This window comes from Diaphorina citri, unplaced genomic scaffold (assembly GCF_000475195.1).
Source record: "Diaphorina citri unplaced genomic scaffold, Diaci psyllid genome assembly version 1.1 scaffold123, whole genome shotgun sequence".
NCBI classification, from domain to species: Eukaryota; Metazoa; Arthropoda; class Insecta; order Hemiptera; family Psyllidae; genus Diaphorina; species Diaphorina citri.
Genome location: NW_007377560.1, coordinates 21,160 through 36,119, shown reverse-complemented (window position 1 = coordinate 36,119; position 14,960 = coordinate 21,160). Strand labels below are relative to the sequence as shown.

Sequence of the window (14,960 nt, the reverse complement as noted above, 5' to 3'; positions counted from 1 at the left end):
TTTGGGTTTTCAGGCAGCACCAGCATTGCAAGACCCCATGCTTCTAAAGTAGTGCAACTAGGATTGCAATGTGCAAGAGGTCTAATTTATTGCTTAACTAGTTACTACGAGTAACTTGACACTTACCTAGGTCTGGTTTGATATGTGTATTGTTTTCAACTCTATGGACCAGTGGCTCCTCCTTGACATTATGTGAAGAAGCTTTGGACTTGTCATCCTCCTCCATGACTAGTTCCCACTTCACATGTACTGCTTCACTGTCACCTACACAAAGTCACAATTATTGTCCCAACTCCATTCCATACAACAAACTTTGCATTTTACTATCTAAACTTTGCAAAAGTTATCTAAGTACTCAACTCTCAACATTACAAAATAATAATAAAAACTTTTTATACTGTTGTTACACTTGTACATTTCAATAAACTAATACCCAAGGCTTTTGCCATTTGCTTGTAATGCAGAACGATCTCTTCTTTAGGTAATTTTCTTCTTTTTTTACTCATTGTAAACTCTTTTCGACCCAACCCTCCCTTCCAATCTACTATTGCATCCCTCTTAGAGCTCGTTCACACTGCGTACTATCAGATTTTTTTCTGGGCCGTTTTTTTTTTTCTGGCCCGGTTTTTTTTTCTGACACGCAATACATTTTAAATGAGAGCGTTCACACTACAGTCGTTTTCCGGAAACGGTAAAAAAAAAAAACGTCCCGGTAGATTTCAAGATCAGATTTTGTCTCTGGAAACTGAGTCTTAATCTGCTTTAAAGTAAATAAATGGTCTCTTAATTTCTTGATTCAGCAGTAGGTAGGTACTTATAACTCCCTGTTCACACTGCACGAATTTCTCTTCGCCCAAAGTTACAACTTTCTTCGTTGACAATGTGAACACACTAACTCATTTATATACGCCTCGAGACCACATGAAAAAAAAAAAAAAATCGTTTTGTCCTGTGTAAATGGGCTGTAAGTCCTTACCGAATGATACTTTTTATTCCCAACCTGGAAACCGAATCAACAACCTTGGAACTAACAGTCTGGTGGTGTATCCAACATGGTTGCCAACTTTTGATACTGAAAAGGAGAAAAAGTACGAGCATGGTTAAAGATAATTTTTCTAAGCTAAATAAATAAGGGTTATTTACCTGAGGACAGTAAAAAATAAATGACAGCATGTTGGTATAAGAAAGGCCAGCCCTATTTAGGACCTTTTTGGGGTAAAATGTCTTTTTTAATACAGAATATTCAGAATTAGTTCAAAAATAATTATGTTGATATCTATAATCTCCAGTATTGATTCGAGTTTTTGTTAAGTCCTCTCAAGAGAAACGGAAAATTTTAAATGTGTTTTTTTGTTTAGATACCTACGTGTGACCTTAGACCGAACACTCACTGCCAGCAAACTAAACTCAAAGTAACTTCCAGAAACAACCTAGTGAAGAAACTAACGAACACCTCCTGGGGAGCAAAACCATATGTGGTTAGAACTTCCGCACTTGAACTCAGGTTTTCAGCCGCTGAGCATGCAGCACCCGCATGGAAAAACTCGTCCCATGCTAAAGAGGTCATGAAGAAACTAACGAACACCTCCTGGGGAGCAAAACCACATGTGCTTAGAACTTCCGCACTTGCACTCAGCTTTTCAGCCGCTGAGTATGCAGCACCCGCATGGAAAAACTCGTCCCATGCTAAAGAGGTCGACATTGCCTTAAACGAAGCTGGACGCATAGTTAGTGGATGCATGCAACCCACACCACTGGTCAAAATCTACCCCATCTTAGGTATTGCACCGCCACGCATAAGAAGAACTGTTGCAGCCGAAACAGAAAGAATCAAACAGTTGAATGATCGCCGCCATCTGATGTTCAACCAAACTCCTGGAAACAAAAGGCTTCGATCAAGAAAAAGTTTCCTGCATACCACCAACCCACTCCTATGCTCACCTCAGGAAAGAAAAGAACAACTGTGGAAGGAATCACTTCAACCAGACCCTCCACTTGACCTGAAAGAGAACCCAGCCACTGGTTTTGATCTCCCCTTTACAACATGGAGATCACTCAACAGACTCAGAACCGGAGTATCTAGATGCAGGGAGAATCTCGTCAGATGGGGATACGCTCAAGAAGAAGACAATAAATGCGACTGCGGGGAAATACAAAACCATAACCACCTCTTAAACTGCAGCCAACTGGAAGTGGATGAACCTTGCACACAAGAAGACCTCATGCAAGCAAACCAAAAAGCCATCCACCATCCACGTTGCCAATTTCTGGAAATTCAAGATCTGATGTTCAAGTTTGTTTCCGGACACGGAAAGTAAGTAAGTAAGTTTTGTTTAGTTTGCCACTTACCTCTTGATCTTTCTCCATAAGTTCCATGTTTAGATTATCAAGTACACTTTGGAATCTCTGTCTCAATGTTTGATTCTCAATGTTCATCAGTTCTAATTCTTGCTGACGACGTTTATTCTCCAGATCACTGATCTCTTGATCCAGAGCATCCATACGAGCTTGAATGGTTTCTGTAATCACAATGAGACAAGTGTTATGCCGGTCACTCACGCTCAGACAGTCGAAACGTGTGAGGCGGATAAAATTCGACCCGGCGAGGCGGGAATCGAACCCGCCCTGCGACCTAGCGTTTACAGGGGTTCGATTTCCGGCGGGGACGAAGTTTTTTCGGCTTTGTGCTTGGAGTTCCGGGTGCACTCAGCCTCGTGAGGACAATTGAGTAGCTACCTAGCTACATACCTTTATCGAGTCGAGTAAAAGGTGTGTATGTAAAAGTGTAACACTCAGCCTCGTGAGGACAATTGAGTAGCTACCTAGCTACCTTTATCGAGTCGTGTAAAAGGTGTGTATGTAAAAGTGTAAAAAGATTGATGGTGAATGAGAATGAATAATGAAGGAGTAATGCTGTGATATCCACAAAAGTTGTAAAGAAGCTCTCCACTTTACCACAAAGATTTTATTTATGATTTGGTTCAAGTTTTATTTATTTTCTTTTACCTGTAGACAGTTGCTCCACGTTATCTTCAAAGTACTCGTTGGTATTATCATACAGACCACTGGTTCCCGCTTCCTCTACTGCCCCTGTGTATAATTCAGACTTGATACTGGATGGTTCAAATGATGAGGTGGATGGGGCTTGATCCCCGATGAACATTTCCCGATTGAACTGAGTGATGAATGAGGAGGATTGACCCCGTCCTCCGTCTGCCATACTGGTACCATCTGTAGCCCAAATGATGAGGTGGATGGGGCTTGATCCCCGATGAACATTTCCCGATTGAACTGAGTGATGAATGAGGAGGATTGACCCCGGCCTCCATCTGCCATACTGGTACCATCTGTAGCCGATTGGGAGTCTTGTTGCTAAAACAAAATACAGAGAGACATTTGTAAGCCCTGGGTCGCTGGTTCGATGGAGGGTAGAACCTTGTCACTGAAAACCAAATTACGAGCGACGTAAAAAACTCTATCAAACAGAGCAACAGTGAAAACTCTCGCTAGAATAGTTAACTTGGAGAGTAAAGTGTCTGCCTTGTAAGCGCTAAATCGCGGGTTCAATTCCCGCCCGGGGTGAATTTTAGCTTTAACATATAAGGTTTGTTCTCGGAACAACTAGGTTTCTCATGTCCTGTCTTCGTTTTCGGGACGATATTTTATTCAAGTAGCCCAATCAAGCACACATATTTTAATTGAATGTAATACATATACTTTTGTAATATTATGTTAGGAACATTTCATAATACATACAAAATGGGGGTTTCCCGTAAAGAATAATAAAAATAGTAGTGTTACCTGGAATGTGGCAGAGTCCGACAGGTGACTATCCAGTTCTCCTGAGAATCTGCTCAGTCTGCTATTGAAAACTTGTATCCTTTTGACGCCATCTTTTTTTTCCAACAAATCCACTTTTTTTTCATTATTAGCATTTGAACTAGCAAATGGAAGAAATCTGCTATTATCCTCATCCAGATCCATAATGTTGACCATATTACTAGCATCCTCTTCTTCCTCACTATCACTCACTGCTCCACCAAATATATCATGTTCCGCTATGAATACAAACAGGTAAGAATATATTCAAAGCAAACCAATCAAAGATATTGTGCTAGTTTGCTAGTACAAGAGACTAGTCTCACATTGGAAGCGTAGACGCGCGACATTTATTAGCAAAACCAAACCTATGAACAACTACAAGCTACTCACAGTTGCGCGTCTATGTGTGCAGTGTGATACCAGCCCAAGATGTCTGTATCATTTTTATATCTTTGGGTTTTCAGGCAGCACCAGCATTGCAAGACCCCATGCTTATAAAGTAGTGCAACTGGGATTGCAATGTGCAAGAGGCCTAATTTATTGCTTAACTAGTTACTACGAGTAACTTGACACTTACCTAGGTCTGGTTTGATATGTGTATTGTTTTCAACTCTATGGACCAGTGGCTCCTCCTTGACATTATGTGAAGAAGCTTTGGACTTGTCATCCTCCTCCATGACTAGTTCCCACTTCACATGTACTGCTTCACTGTCACCTACACAAAGTCACAATTATTGTCACAACTCCATTCCATACAACAAACTTTGCATTTTACTATCTAAACTTTGCAAAAGTTATCCAAGTACTCAACATTACAAAATAATAGTTACCCCTGCCAAATGAACTTCTGGAGAGATTCCAAGCCCCTAATCAAGTGATGGATAATCCAAATGAACATGGCGGTAGAATACGGACCTTTCCCCATCAGAGAAATAGCTGGGCTACCTTGGTGTATATTCCATTGCAGACAAACCTGATGCTCAGTCTGCTATTATCCTCATCCAGATCCATAATGTTGACCATATTACTAGCATCCTCTTCTTCCTCACTATCACTCACTGCTCCGCCGAATATATCATGTTCCGCTATGAATACAAACAGATAAGAATATATTCAAAGCAAACCAATCAAAGATATTGTGCTAGTTAGCTAGTACCATAGACTAGTCTCACATTTGAAGCGTAGACGCGCGACATTAGACAGATTTCGCAACGCATTTTTTTTGGGGATCGTGACGATGCTCGACGAGTTTTGGTTTCTGCGCATGACACACATTTTGGGGTTTTGAACACGGGGATCGGAGTTACGATGTTTTGGCTTGAACATGTTTTGCGAAATCTTCTCTTCCTCACATTCTTCATTGGGGGAGTAATGCCATGGGGCCACAGGAATTTCTTGTCAACCTAGGAATTGAGCAATGAGAACATTTTTTAATGGAGGTTCATAGCTACTTCCTAACTTACTTTCTTTTAATATGTCATCAAAAAGTTCCAATTGGGCAATTTTTCAGTATACTATAGGTATGACTGAAGGCTAACATTACCTACCTTATTGTCTTTCTTATTCTTGAATAATCTCTCCTCTTCTTCATCTGAAGTTCCTCTGTCATCTTCTTCCTTACAAATCATCATCTGGAAAAGAATAACAAAAATACATTGATAATAAAAAGTTTCTTATTCTTGAATAATCTCTCCTCTTCTTCATCTGAGGTTCCTCTGTCATCTTCTTCCTTGCAAATCATCATCTGGAAAAGAATAATAAAAAATACATTGATGATAAAAAGTAGGGGAAAAATAAATTAGTGGTTCAATAGGTAAACTGTAGAACTCAGAAAAATGGTCACTATGCCACATGAAAATTAATAAATAAATAAACACATAATAAATAATATAATAGATGAGAAAAATCAATCAATCAATGAAATAAATAAAAACCTTTGGACTGACTTTAATATTGTTTTACTTGTACATATGAAAAGTTTCAACTCACCTGGCAAATATCTGCAGTTTTATAGAAGTTTTTTCTGTCTATTGTCTTCAATGATTCAATGATTGTAGGCAAATCCACAACCTGGAAAAAAGACAGACATTTAAAGATATTATTAGCTACTTACAATTTGTGAAATGGATTGCAACTGCATTACTTTTAGATCTGGGCTCTCTCGGGGGCATGGTTGGTCCAGTGGTAACGCGCTTGCTTGCCATGCAGAAGGTCCCGGGTTTGAATCCCACCATCAACAAAAATTTGTACTTGTTTTATTTTTTTTTTTTTTTTTATACAATTTTTAAGGAAGTATAACCTCAAGCGTTCATTGAAGAAAGAAAGAGAAAAATCCTACTATCCTAACTTTTAGAACAATAATTCAAACATATAGGACAGCAATAATATGAGTGTTTCAGGATATGATCGTCTAATTTGCATAGTTAAAAATAGAAAGTAAAAATGAAAAGAAAATGTTGGGTTTGGGTCCACACTTCCACAGGTTGATAGTGAAATATTTATTAACATCCAGCATGCCTGACAACAGTAGTCAAACAGTGTTAAAGCATTCTCAGACAGCAACAAGCATTTCAACATAAACCTGTACTTAGTCCCATACCTAAATACCTACTTACTCATAATTATGTAGATTCATAAAACTATCAATATTTTTAGAATTTCATATTTCGATACTGCAATATCCATCATATCCGAGGCTTGTAATGTGTGTTCTGTATTGGTTGGTTTTTCATGTCAGGGGATTTAACCCTTTGCACAACTCTCCTGCTATTTCATAAAGATTTATTTAAGATTTTTGTGACCTTATCCAGATTACTTACCTATCTGAGAAATTAAATATTACCCTTCCTTCTTGGCATCTGGATCAATTGCCTAAGTATTTCTGTAACTTTTTAATTTATTTCTTTCTAGTTTTTTTTTCTCTTTTTTCTTGAGTTGTCATACCTTCTTCTAAACCCAATCCCAGCTAAAGTATGGCACTAATCCATACAGTAAAGCTCACTCCAAGGCTCATGTTTAGGGACAAACAGTCCTAAAGGATGGGTTAAGCTTCTATGAATGACTAGGATTGAACCCACGCCCTGCTGATTACCAGACAAGTGACTTGAATATTACACCAACAAGGCATGAAAAAATCAGGGTAGAAATGTGTTCAAGAGAAAGAGGATGAGGAGGAGGAGGAGGAAGAGGAGGAGGAGGAGGAATAGGAGATGGAGGAAGAAGCATAAACGTCATTCTCTAACTTAATAGACATTCTGTCTTTTAGATGTGGATCTCCCGAGTCTATTGCTTCACGTAAAACTTTGGCAGCATCCTGAAAATTAAAATTTAAAATAGTTGTACATATTGCAAATATTTCAATGGGTTGCTTTCTGGTGTTCTTGTGTTGACCCAGCACCTAAAAAAGAAGAGGTTTGATAAATTTTATGCCTTGACTTTAACGTAAACCACCAACCTCCAGATCACAAGTCTCCATGTAGGATGTCTTTTCTTTAGAGTTTGCTGGGACTAGGGTACTAACCGGAGGTAGTCGCAAGATGAATTGAGATTCTAAATCCACAACTTCTTCCCTTTTGGCCACATCTGAATCTTGGTCAAACTTTTTGTTGAAATCCATGTTGGATTGTGTCAATGATTGAATGTACTGACCAATACTTTGAATCGATAGCTGCTTATACTCTAAAAAGAAATTGAGATTGAAATCTTGACTGTACACAGATAATGTCAACTGATAAGAGATAATTTCCAATGGAAGATCCCGGTTTTCCGAAATTTCAGATTTCAGAAAGAGCAAAAAAGTTGAACTTTTGAAATGTTTACAAAATTCTACAGAGGTGAAATGAGAGCGGACTAGCTGGACCCATAGTCGCGAAAGTGAAGCATAAAATCACAGATGGGGGCCATAACTTGCGTTTGAGGCTGTGTTTATGTACTGGGCTGAGATAGGCCATTCTCGACCTTTCTTGGCGTGTGGAAAATGATGTGGTAACTTAACACAGGCTGTGTTTATGTACAGGGCTGAGATGAGCTCGGACGAGGTGAGATAGGATATTTGTTTCTACAGTTTTGCATTGGAGTGGTAACTTAAGCACAATAACAGGAGAATAGTGAAAAGTAAATTAATGTTTTAATAATGAATTATGTTTGAGTTTTTACCGACTTCTTGTTTTTTCCTCCCCTCTGCGAAATATACTAGCTTGGCAGGAGGTGTGGTTAAAACAGTGGTCTTGTAATTTATAGCAATCGAAACGTCGGAGTCGCGTCGAGACCAAAAACTTGGTTTTGTTTTAGTGCAGTTCTGTCTGGGTTTCCTCCTTGTGTATAAAAACAATTGGAAGGTACCTACTAGTCATAGTATTGCTACTTATGCAGTATAGTACCTATATGTACACTGGTACAAATAGAGCAGTTGCAATTGGGAAAAGCACTGTGGTGGGGATAAAAAAAAGTGACCACAGTGGAATATTTTGGATTAGGAAAAATTTCCATTTCACATAAATAAAATACCCCTATTGTTACCAACTGAACAAAACAATAAAAATTAGTTCATATCGAGTATGCTACGCTCTAGAGGGGAAAAAATGCAACAACTCAAAATGTCCAAAATATTGGACATGGGCCTTTAAGCATACAAACCAGTCAGCAGCTCTGGGCTTTTAGGCCTACAAAGTAAATGTCCAAAATATTGGACCCTGGGTCTTTAGGCATACAAAACGCAAAAAGTGCTTGGGCCTTTAGAGGATAAAATCACAGATGGGGGCCATAACTTGCGTTTCCGCACGGGCGGGGAGTTTATGAACAGGGTGGAAGGCTGGAAGCTGGAAGGTTAGGCTAGGCTGGTCTTGGGATTAGGAGCGCTAGAGCCTTTATTGTTTGGAGATTCTCATATAACAATGCTAGTCTGAGAACTATCAATGGAGTTCCCTATGCCAGACTCATTGATTCTAGTCCCACTGGTGAGTTTAAAGATTTACTATCGAAAAATACGGGACTCGAACCCGGGACCTTGTGCATGGCAAGCAAGCGCGTTACCACTGGGCTGACCGTGTTCTCCAAGTGTTGAGACCTCGTAAAAAGTTGTAAAATTCGTTCCTTTTGGATAAACATTTAGAACGAAATTTTTACTGTAGAAACATTTTATAATCCAGCCTTCTTCCTAGCCTTTTCCTAATGGAGGAGTTGCAATTCGGAAAATATTATTAATAAAAGGTCGATTCCTATGTAAAAAGTTGTGGAAAATCCAAATCTGAGGTCAAAACTCCGAAAAAGTAACTTTGTGACTTCCCCGTACCTGACGTCATTCTCTAACTTAATAGACATTCTGTCTTTTAGATGTGGATCTCCCGAGTCTATTGCTTCACGTAACACTTTGGCAGCATCCTGAAAATCAAAGTTTAAAATTTAAAATAGTTATACATATCCACTAGGTTCTGCCTCTTCATCGTGCCTCTCTCTTTCTCCCTCTCTCTCTCTCTCCCTCCCTCTCTCTCTCTCTCTCTCAAACTTCACCTCAAACACCTCTAGTGGGGCAACCTCTTTGTCAGCCACCAACATCCATAACTTTCTTTATATATATATTTAACTTTTCCATCTTTTGTAATGTCAAAAACTTTGTTGTATTATTATTGATGTTAATAAATGAGGCCTTTTTAAACTATTGGCATAATGGGACTTTTTAGTCTTAGCCGACAGTATAAATAGGGTATATTAAATAAATAAAACGTCATTCTCTAACTTAATAGACATTCTGTCTTTTAGATGTGGATCTCCCGAGTCTATTGCTTCACGTAAAACTTTGGCAGCATCCTAAAAATTAAAGTTTAAATTTTAAAATAGTTGTACATATTGCAAATATTTCAATGGGTTGCTTTCTGGTGTTCTTGTGTTGACCCAGCACCTAAAAAAGAAGAGGTTTGATAAATTTTATGCCTTGACCACCAACCTCCAGATCACAAGTCTCCATGTAGGATGTGTTTTCTTTAGAGTTTGCTGAGACTAGGGTACTAACCGGAGGTAGTCGCAAGATGAATTGAGATTCTAAATCCACAACTTCTTCCCTTTTGGCCACATCTGAATCTTGGTCAAACTTTTTGTTGAAATCCATGTTGGATTGTGTCAATTATTGAATGTACTGACCAATACGTTGAATCGATAGCTGCTTATACTCTAAAAAGACATTGAAATCTTGAATTTACACAGATAATGTCAACTGATAAGAGATAATTTCTAATAGAGATCCCGATTTTCCGAAATTTCAGATTTCATCCACAACTTCTTCCCTTTTGGCCACATCTGAATCTTGGTCAAACTTTTTGTTGAAATCCATGTTGGATTGTGTCAATGATTGAATGTTGTACTGACCAATACTTTGAATCGATAGCTGCTTATACTCTAAAAAGACATTGAAATCTTGACTTTACACAGATAATGTCAACTGATAAGAGAAGAGATAATTTCCTAAAGAGATCCCGATTTTCCGAAATTTCAGATTTCAATCTGAAACAGCAAAAAGTTGAACTTTTGAAATGTTTACAAAATTCCACAGAGGTGAAATGAGAGCGGACTAGCTGGACCCATAGTCGCGAAAGTGAAATAGAAGTTTTTTCTGTCTATTGTCTTCAATGATTCAATGATTGTAGGCAAATCCACAACCTGGAAAAAAGACAGACATTTAAAGATAATATTAGCTACTTACAATCTGTGAAATGGATTGCAACTGCATTACTTTTAGATCTAGGCTCTCAAACCTGCTCTCATCGCCCATCTGATGAGAGGCATACTACGGGATGGGCATGCTACGACACAGACCACAAGCGTCCAATGTAGCAGTTGTTTCATGGCTACAAAATAAAAACGGCGGTGAAACACTCATCTTTTAAACAAATAAAACCCTGCTCTTGAGTGATTATTTTATGACCACTTACCTTTGCAAAGAACATCCAATGATCCAATCTGACTTCCCCCCTATTCAAAGTTCAAGGGGGCAGACATAGATTAACAATACACCCAGAGATCTAATGTTTACAAAAACTTGACTCGTGTTAACTTATATCAGAGCTACATTTTGAGTGAGACTTATAATAAAACAAAACCAAGAGGGTTAAGTCATCCAATTGGTTGATTTTAAACTTTGGATCAAGATTAACCAAGTAGATTTCTGAGAACAATTTTTTTTTTTTTAAACAATTTTTAAGGAAGTATAACCTCAAGCATTCATTGTAGAAAGAAAGAGAAAAATCCTACTATCCTAACTTTTAGAGCAATGTATCTGGGTATTTATTTTCAAACATATAGGACAGCAATAATATGAGTGTTTCAGGATATGATGGTCTAATTTGCATAGTTAAAAATAGAAAGTAAAAATGAAAGAAAATGTTGGGTTTGGGTCCACACTTCCACAGGTTAATAGTGAAATATTTATTAACATCCAGCATGCCTGACAACAGTAGTCAAACAGTTTCAAAGCATTCTCAGACAGCAACAAGCATTTCAACATAAACCTGTACTTAGTCCCATACCTAAATACCTACTCATAATTATGTAGATACATAAAACTATCAATATTTTTCTTGGCTATTGACAAACATTGAATTTCATATTTCGCATTTCAACATAAACCTGTACTTAGTCCCATACCTAAATACCTACTTACTCATAATTATGTAGATTCATAAAACTATCAATATTTTTCTTGGCTATTGACAAACATTGAATTTCATATTTTGATACTGCAATATCCATCATATCCGAGGCTTGTGTTGTGTGTTCTGTATTGGTTGGTTTTTCATGTCAGGGGATTTAACCCTTTACACAACCCTCCTGCTATTCAACACAAGAACACCAGAAAGTAACCCGTTGAAATATTTGCAATCGAAAAACAAGTACAAATTTTTGTTGATGGTGGGATTCAAACCCGGGACCTTCTGCATGGCAAGCAAGCGCATTACCACTGGACCAACCGTGCCCCCAAGAGAGCCCAGATCTAAAAGTAATGCAGTTGCAATCCATTTCACAAATTGTAAGTAGATTACTTACCTATCTGAGAAATTAAATATTACCCTTCCTTCTTGGCATCTGGATCAATTGCCTAAGTATTTCTGTAACTTTTTAATTTCTTTCTTTGTAGTTTTTTTCTCTTTTTTCTTGAGTTGTCATACCTTATTCTAAACCCAATCCCAGCTAAAGTATGGCACTAATCCATACAGAAAAGCTCACTCCAAGGCTTATGTTTAGGGACAAACAGTCCTAAAGGATGGGTTAAGCTTCTATGAATGACTAGGATTGAACCCATGCCCTGCTGATTACCAAACAAGTGACTTGAATATTTCCTGCTATTTCATAAAGATTTATTTAAGAATTTTGTGACCTTATCCAGATTACTTACCTATCTGAGAAATTAAATATTACCCTTCCTCCTTGGGATCTGGATCGATTGTCTAAGTATTTCTGTAACTTTTTAATTTCTTTCTTTCTAGTTTTTTCCTCTCTTTTCTTGAGTTGTCATACCTTATTCTAAACCCAATCCCAGCTAAAGTATGGCACTAGTCCATACAGAAAAGCTCACTCCAAGGCTTGTGTTTAGGGACAAACAGTCCTAAAGGATGGGTTAAGCTTCTATGAATGACTAGAATTGAACCCATGCCCTGCTGATTACCAGACAAGTGACTTGAATATTACACCAACAAGGCATGAAAAAATTAGGGTAGAAATGTGTTCAAGAGAAAGAGGAGGAGGAAGAAGAGGAGGAGGAAGAAGAGGAGGAGGAGGAGGAATAGGAGAAGGAGGAAGAGGAGGAGGAGGAATAGGAGAAGGAGGAAGAAGCATAAAGTAGAAGAAAAACTTGACAATAGCTGTCAAAATTATCCTGCTGCTGTTTATTTGCCATGTTCACACCCCCACACCTCCCCCTTTGCTTTTACCTTTTCTTTCCTCTCCTTCTTCCCCTCTTTCTCCTCTCTCCTTTCTCTCCGAGGAGGAGGAGGAGGAGGAGGAAGAGGAGGAGGAGGAGGAGGAGGAGGAGGAAGAAGCATAAAGTAGAAGAAAAACTTGACAATAGCTGTCAAAATTATCCTGCTACTGTTTATTTGCTATGTTCACACCCCCACACCTCCCCCTTTGCTTTTACCTTTTTTTCCTCTCCTTCTTCCCCTCTTTCTCTCCTCTTCCTCCTTCTCTATTCCACATTAGTTTAGTTTGGACAGAAAATCCATACCAGTAGCTTTTTCACTTTTCTTTTCTCCATAGGCATGCAGATATAGATACATAGGTACCTACTATCTACATTCTACATACATATGGACATAATTATACATACCTACAGAAATAGGTAGGTACTTACCTACCTACTTAATATACAATCTTACCAAGGGAGGTGGCAGGCAGGGTAGATCAGCTAACTCCCTTATATTTTTATAAAACTCGTTGAAAACTTGAAAATAAACAAAAAAGTGCGTCACCACAAAAAAAGTGCGTCACCAATCAAATCAACCAGCTCGAGGAGGTGGTGGATCTCAAGAGCTAAACGTTTAGTTTGGTGGAAAGTCACAATCAAGCGTTTAGTAAAAAAAACTTTTATTTTGTCATTTGGTGGATTGGTTGATCAACCGGTGCAGCGGTTGTGAGTCTTATTAAAAAAAAAAACTTTTGGCTTTTCTTTCCTCTCCTTCTTCCCCTCTTTCTCCTCCCTCCTTTCTCTCCTCTTCCTCCTTCTCTATTCCACCACATTAGTTTAGTTTGGACAGAAAATCCATATCAGTAGCTTTTTCACTTTTCTTTTCTCCATAGGCATGCAGATATAGATACATAGGTACCTACTATCTACATTCTACATACATATGGACATAATTATACACACCTACAGAAATAAGTAGGTACCTACCTACTAAATATACAATCTTACCGAGGGAGGTGGCAGGTAGGGTAGATCAGCTAACTCCCTCTTTACTTATGCATAAGACCTCTCTCTCTCTCTCCCTCTCTCTCTCCCTCTCTCTCTCTCCCTCTCTCTTTCCCTCTCTCTCCCTCTCTCTCTCCCTTTCTCTCTCTCCCTTTCTCTCTCACCCTCTCTCTCCCTCTCTCTCTCCCTTTCTCTCTCTCCCTCTCTGTTCTGGCACGGATCGGTATGCGCCAAGGGTTGTTCCACTTGTAATGAGGAACATTGGACACACGTGTTTGGGCACAGACGGGTGTACCAAGAGTAGGAAACTTTGACCGGCAAAGCTTTTTTAAACATTAATACAAAAATACTTACCAGTAATGGTCACTTCCTAAACTTTGAGCTACCTCCTCACTATTTTGTAAATTCTTATTCTTGAATAATCTCTCCTCTTCTTCATCTGAGGTTCCTCTGTCATCTTCTTCCTTGCAAATCATCATCTGGAAAAGAATAACAAAAAATACATTGATGATAAAAAGAAAAAAAAAAAAAAAAAAAAAAAAAAAAAAAAAAAAAAAAATCGACCTGTAAGCTGTATAGCTGTAAGTTAGTAGCTTTTTTTTCTGAGGGGAAGGGAGTTTGAGGTTGCAAAGTATATAAAAATCCGAATATGATCAGTTGATCTCATTGTTCTTCTCTTCTTCATCTTGGAGCATGCTCAGAAACGGTGTACAAGCAGTCTCCTAGCATTCTCTAAGGTCAACACGATCCTATAGTCTGCAGCCTAAGTTATTTCTTCCGTTCCATGTAGGTAATGCCCGTAAGTCACTGTCAGACGGCCTAGCAGACCGCGCTCTATCAGACAGTTGGAAAGTGTGTGACGGAAAAAGCTCGGGACCTAGCTCTGTTAGACTTTTTGTGAGACCTGGGTCTGAAGTTTTTTCCCCCATACACATTCCTACGGGTGTATGGCCGCCATACACGCCCTACATGGACGCTACGCCACTGCCCGTAAGTCACTGTCAGACGGCCTAGCAGACCGCGGTCTATCAGACTGTCGGAAAGTGTGTGACGGAAAAAGCTTGGGAACTAGGTGTGTCAGACCGTCTGAGATATCTGGATCCTGGATCTAAAGCTTTTCCCCCCCACACACATTCCTACGGTCTGAGCGTGAGCGGCTGACCTAAGTATGTCACTTAAAGGTACTTCACATAGTACCTTTAGGGAAAGCTTTTACAAATTTGTACCTCGAACTCGAATCCCC

The 14,960-nt window shown here is 38.8% G+C and overlaps 1 protein-coding gene across 1 annotated transcript; it reads right to left on the bottom strand.

Moving 5' to 3' along the window:
- Positions 1-490: 490 nt before the first annotated feature.
- LOC103524852 (transcription initiation factor TFIID subunit 7) lies at positions 491-10,079 on the bottom strand. The gene is given in 14 exon segments (XM_026820133.1): positions 491-1,072; positions 2,350-2,519; positions 3,007-3,238; positions 3,241-3,372; positions 3,802-3,859; positions 3,959-4,058; positions 4,400-4,537; positions 4,788-4,907; positions 5,141-5,225; positions 5,370-5,453; positions 5,812-5,892; positions 7,277-7,498; positions 9,103-9,201; positions 9,830-10,079. Coding segments are annotated over 14 exon segments (1,662 nt in total). The 5' UTR covers positions 9,926-10,079; the 3' UTR covers positions 491-1,027.
- Between the last annotated feature and the right edge of the window lie 4,881 nt (positions 10,080-14,960).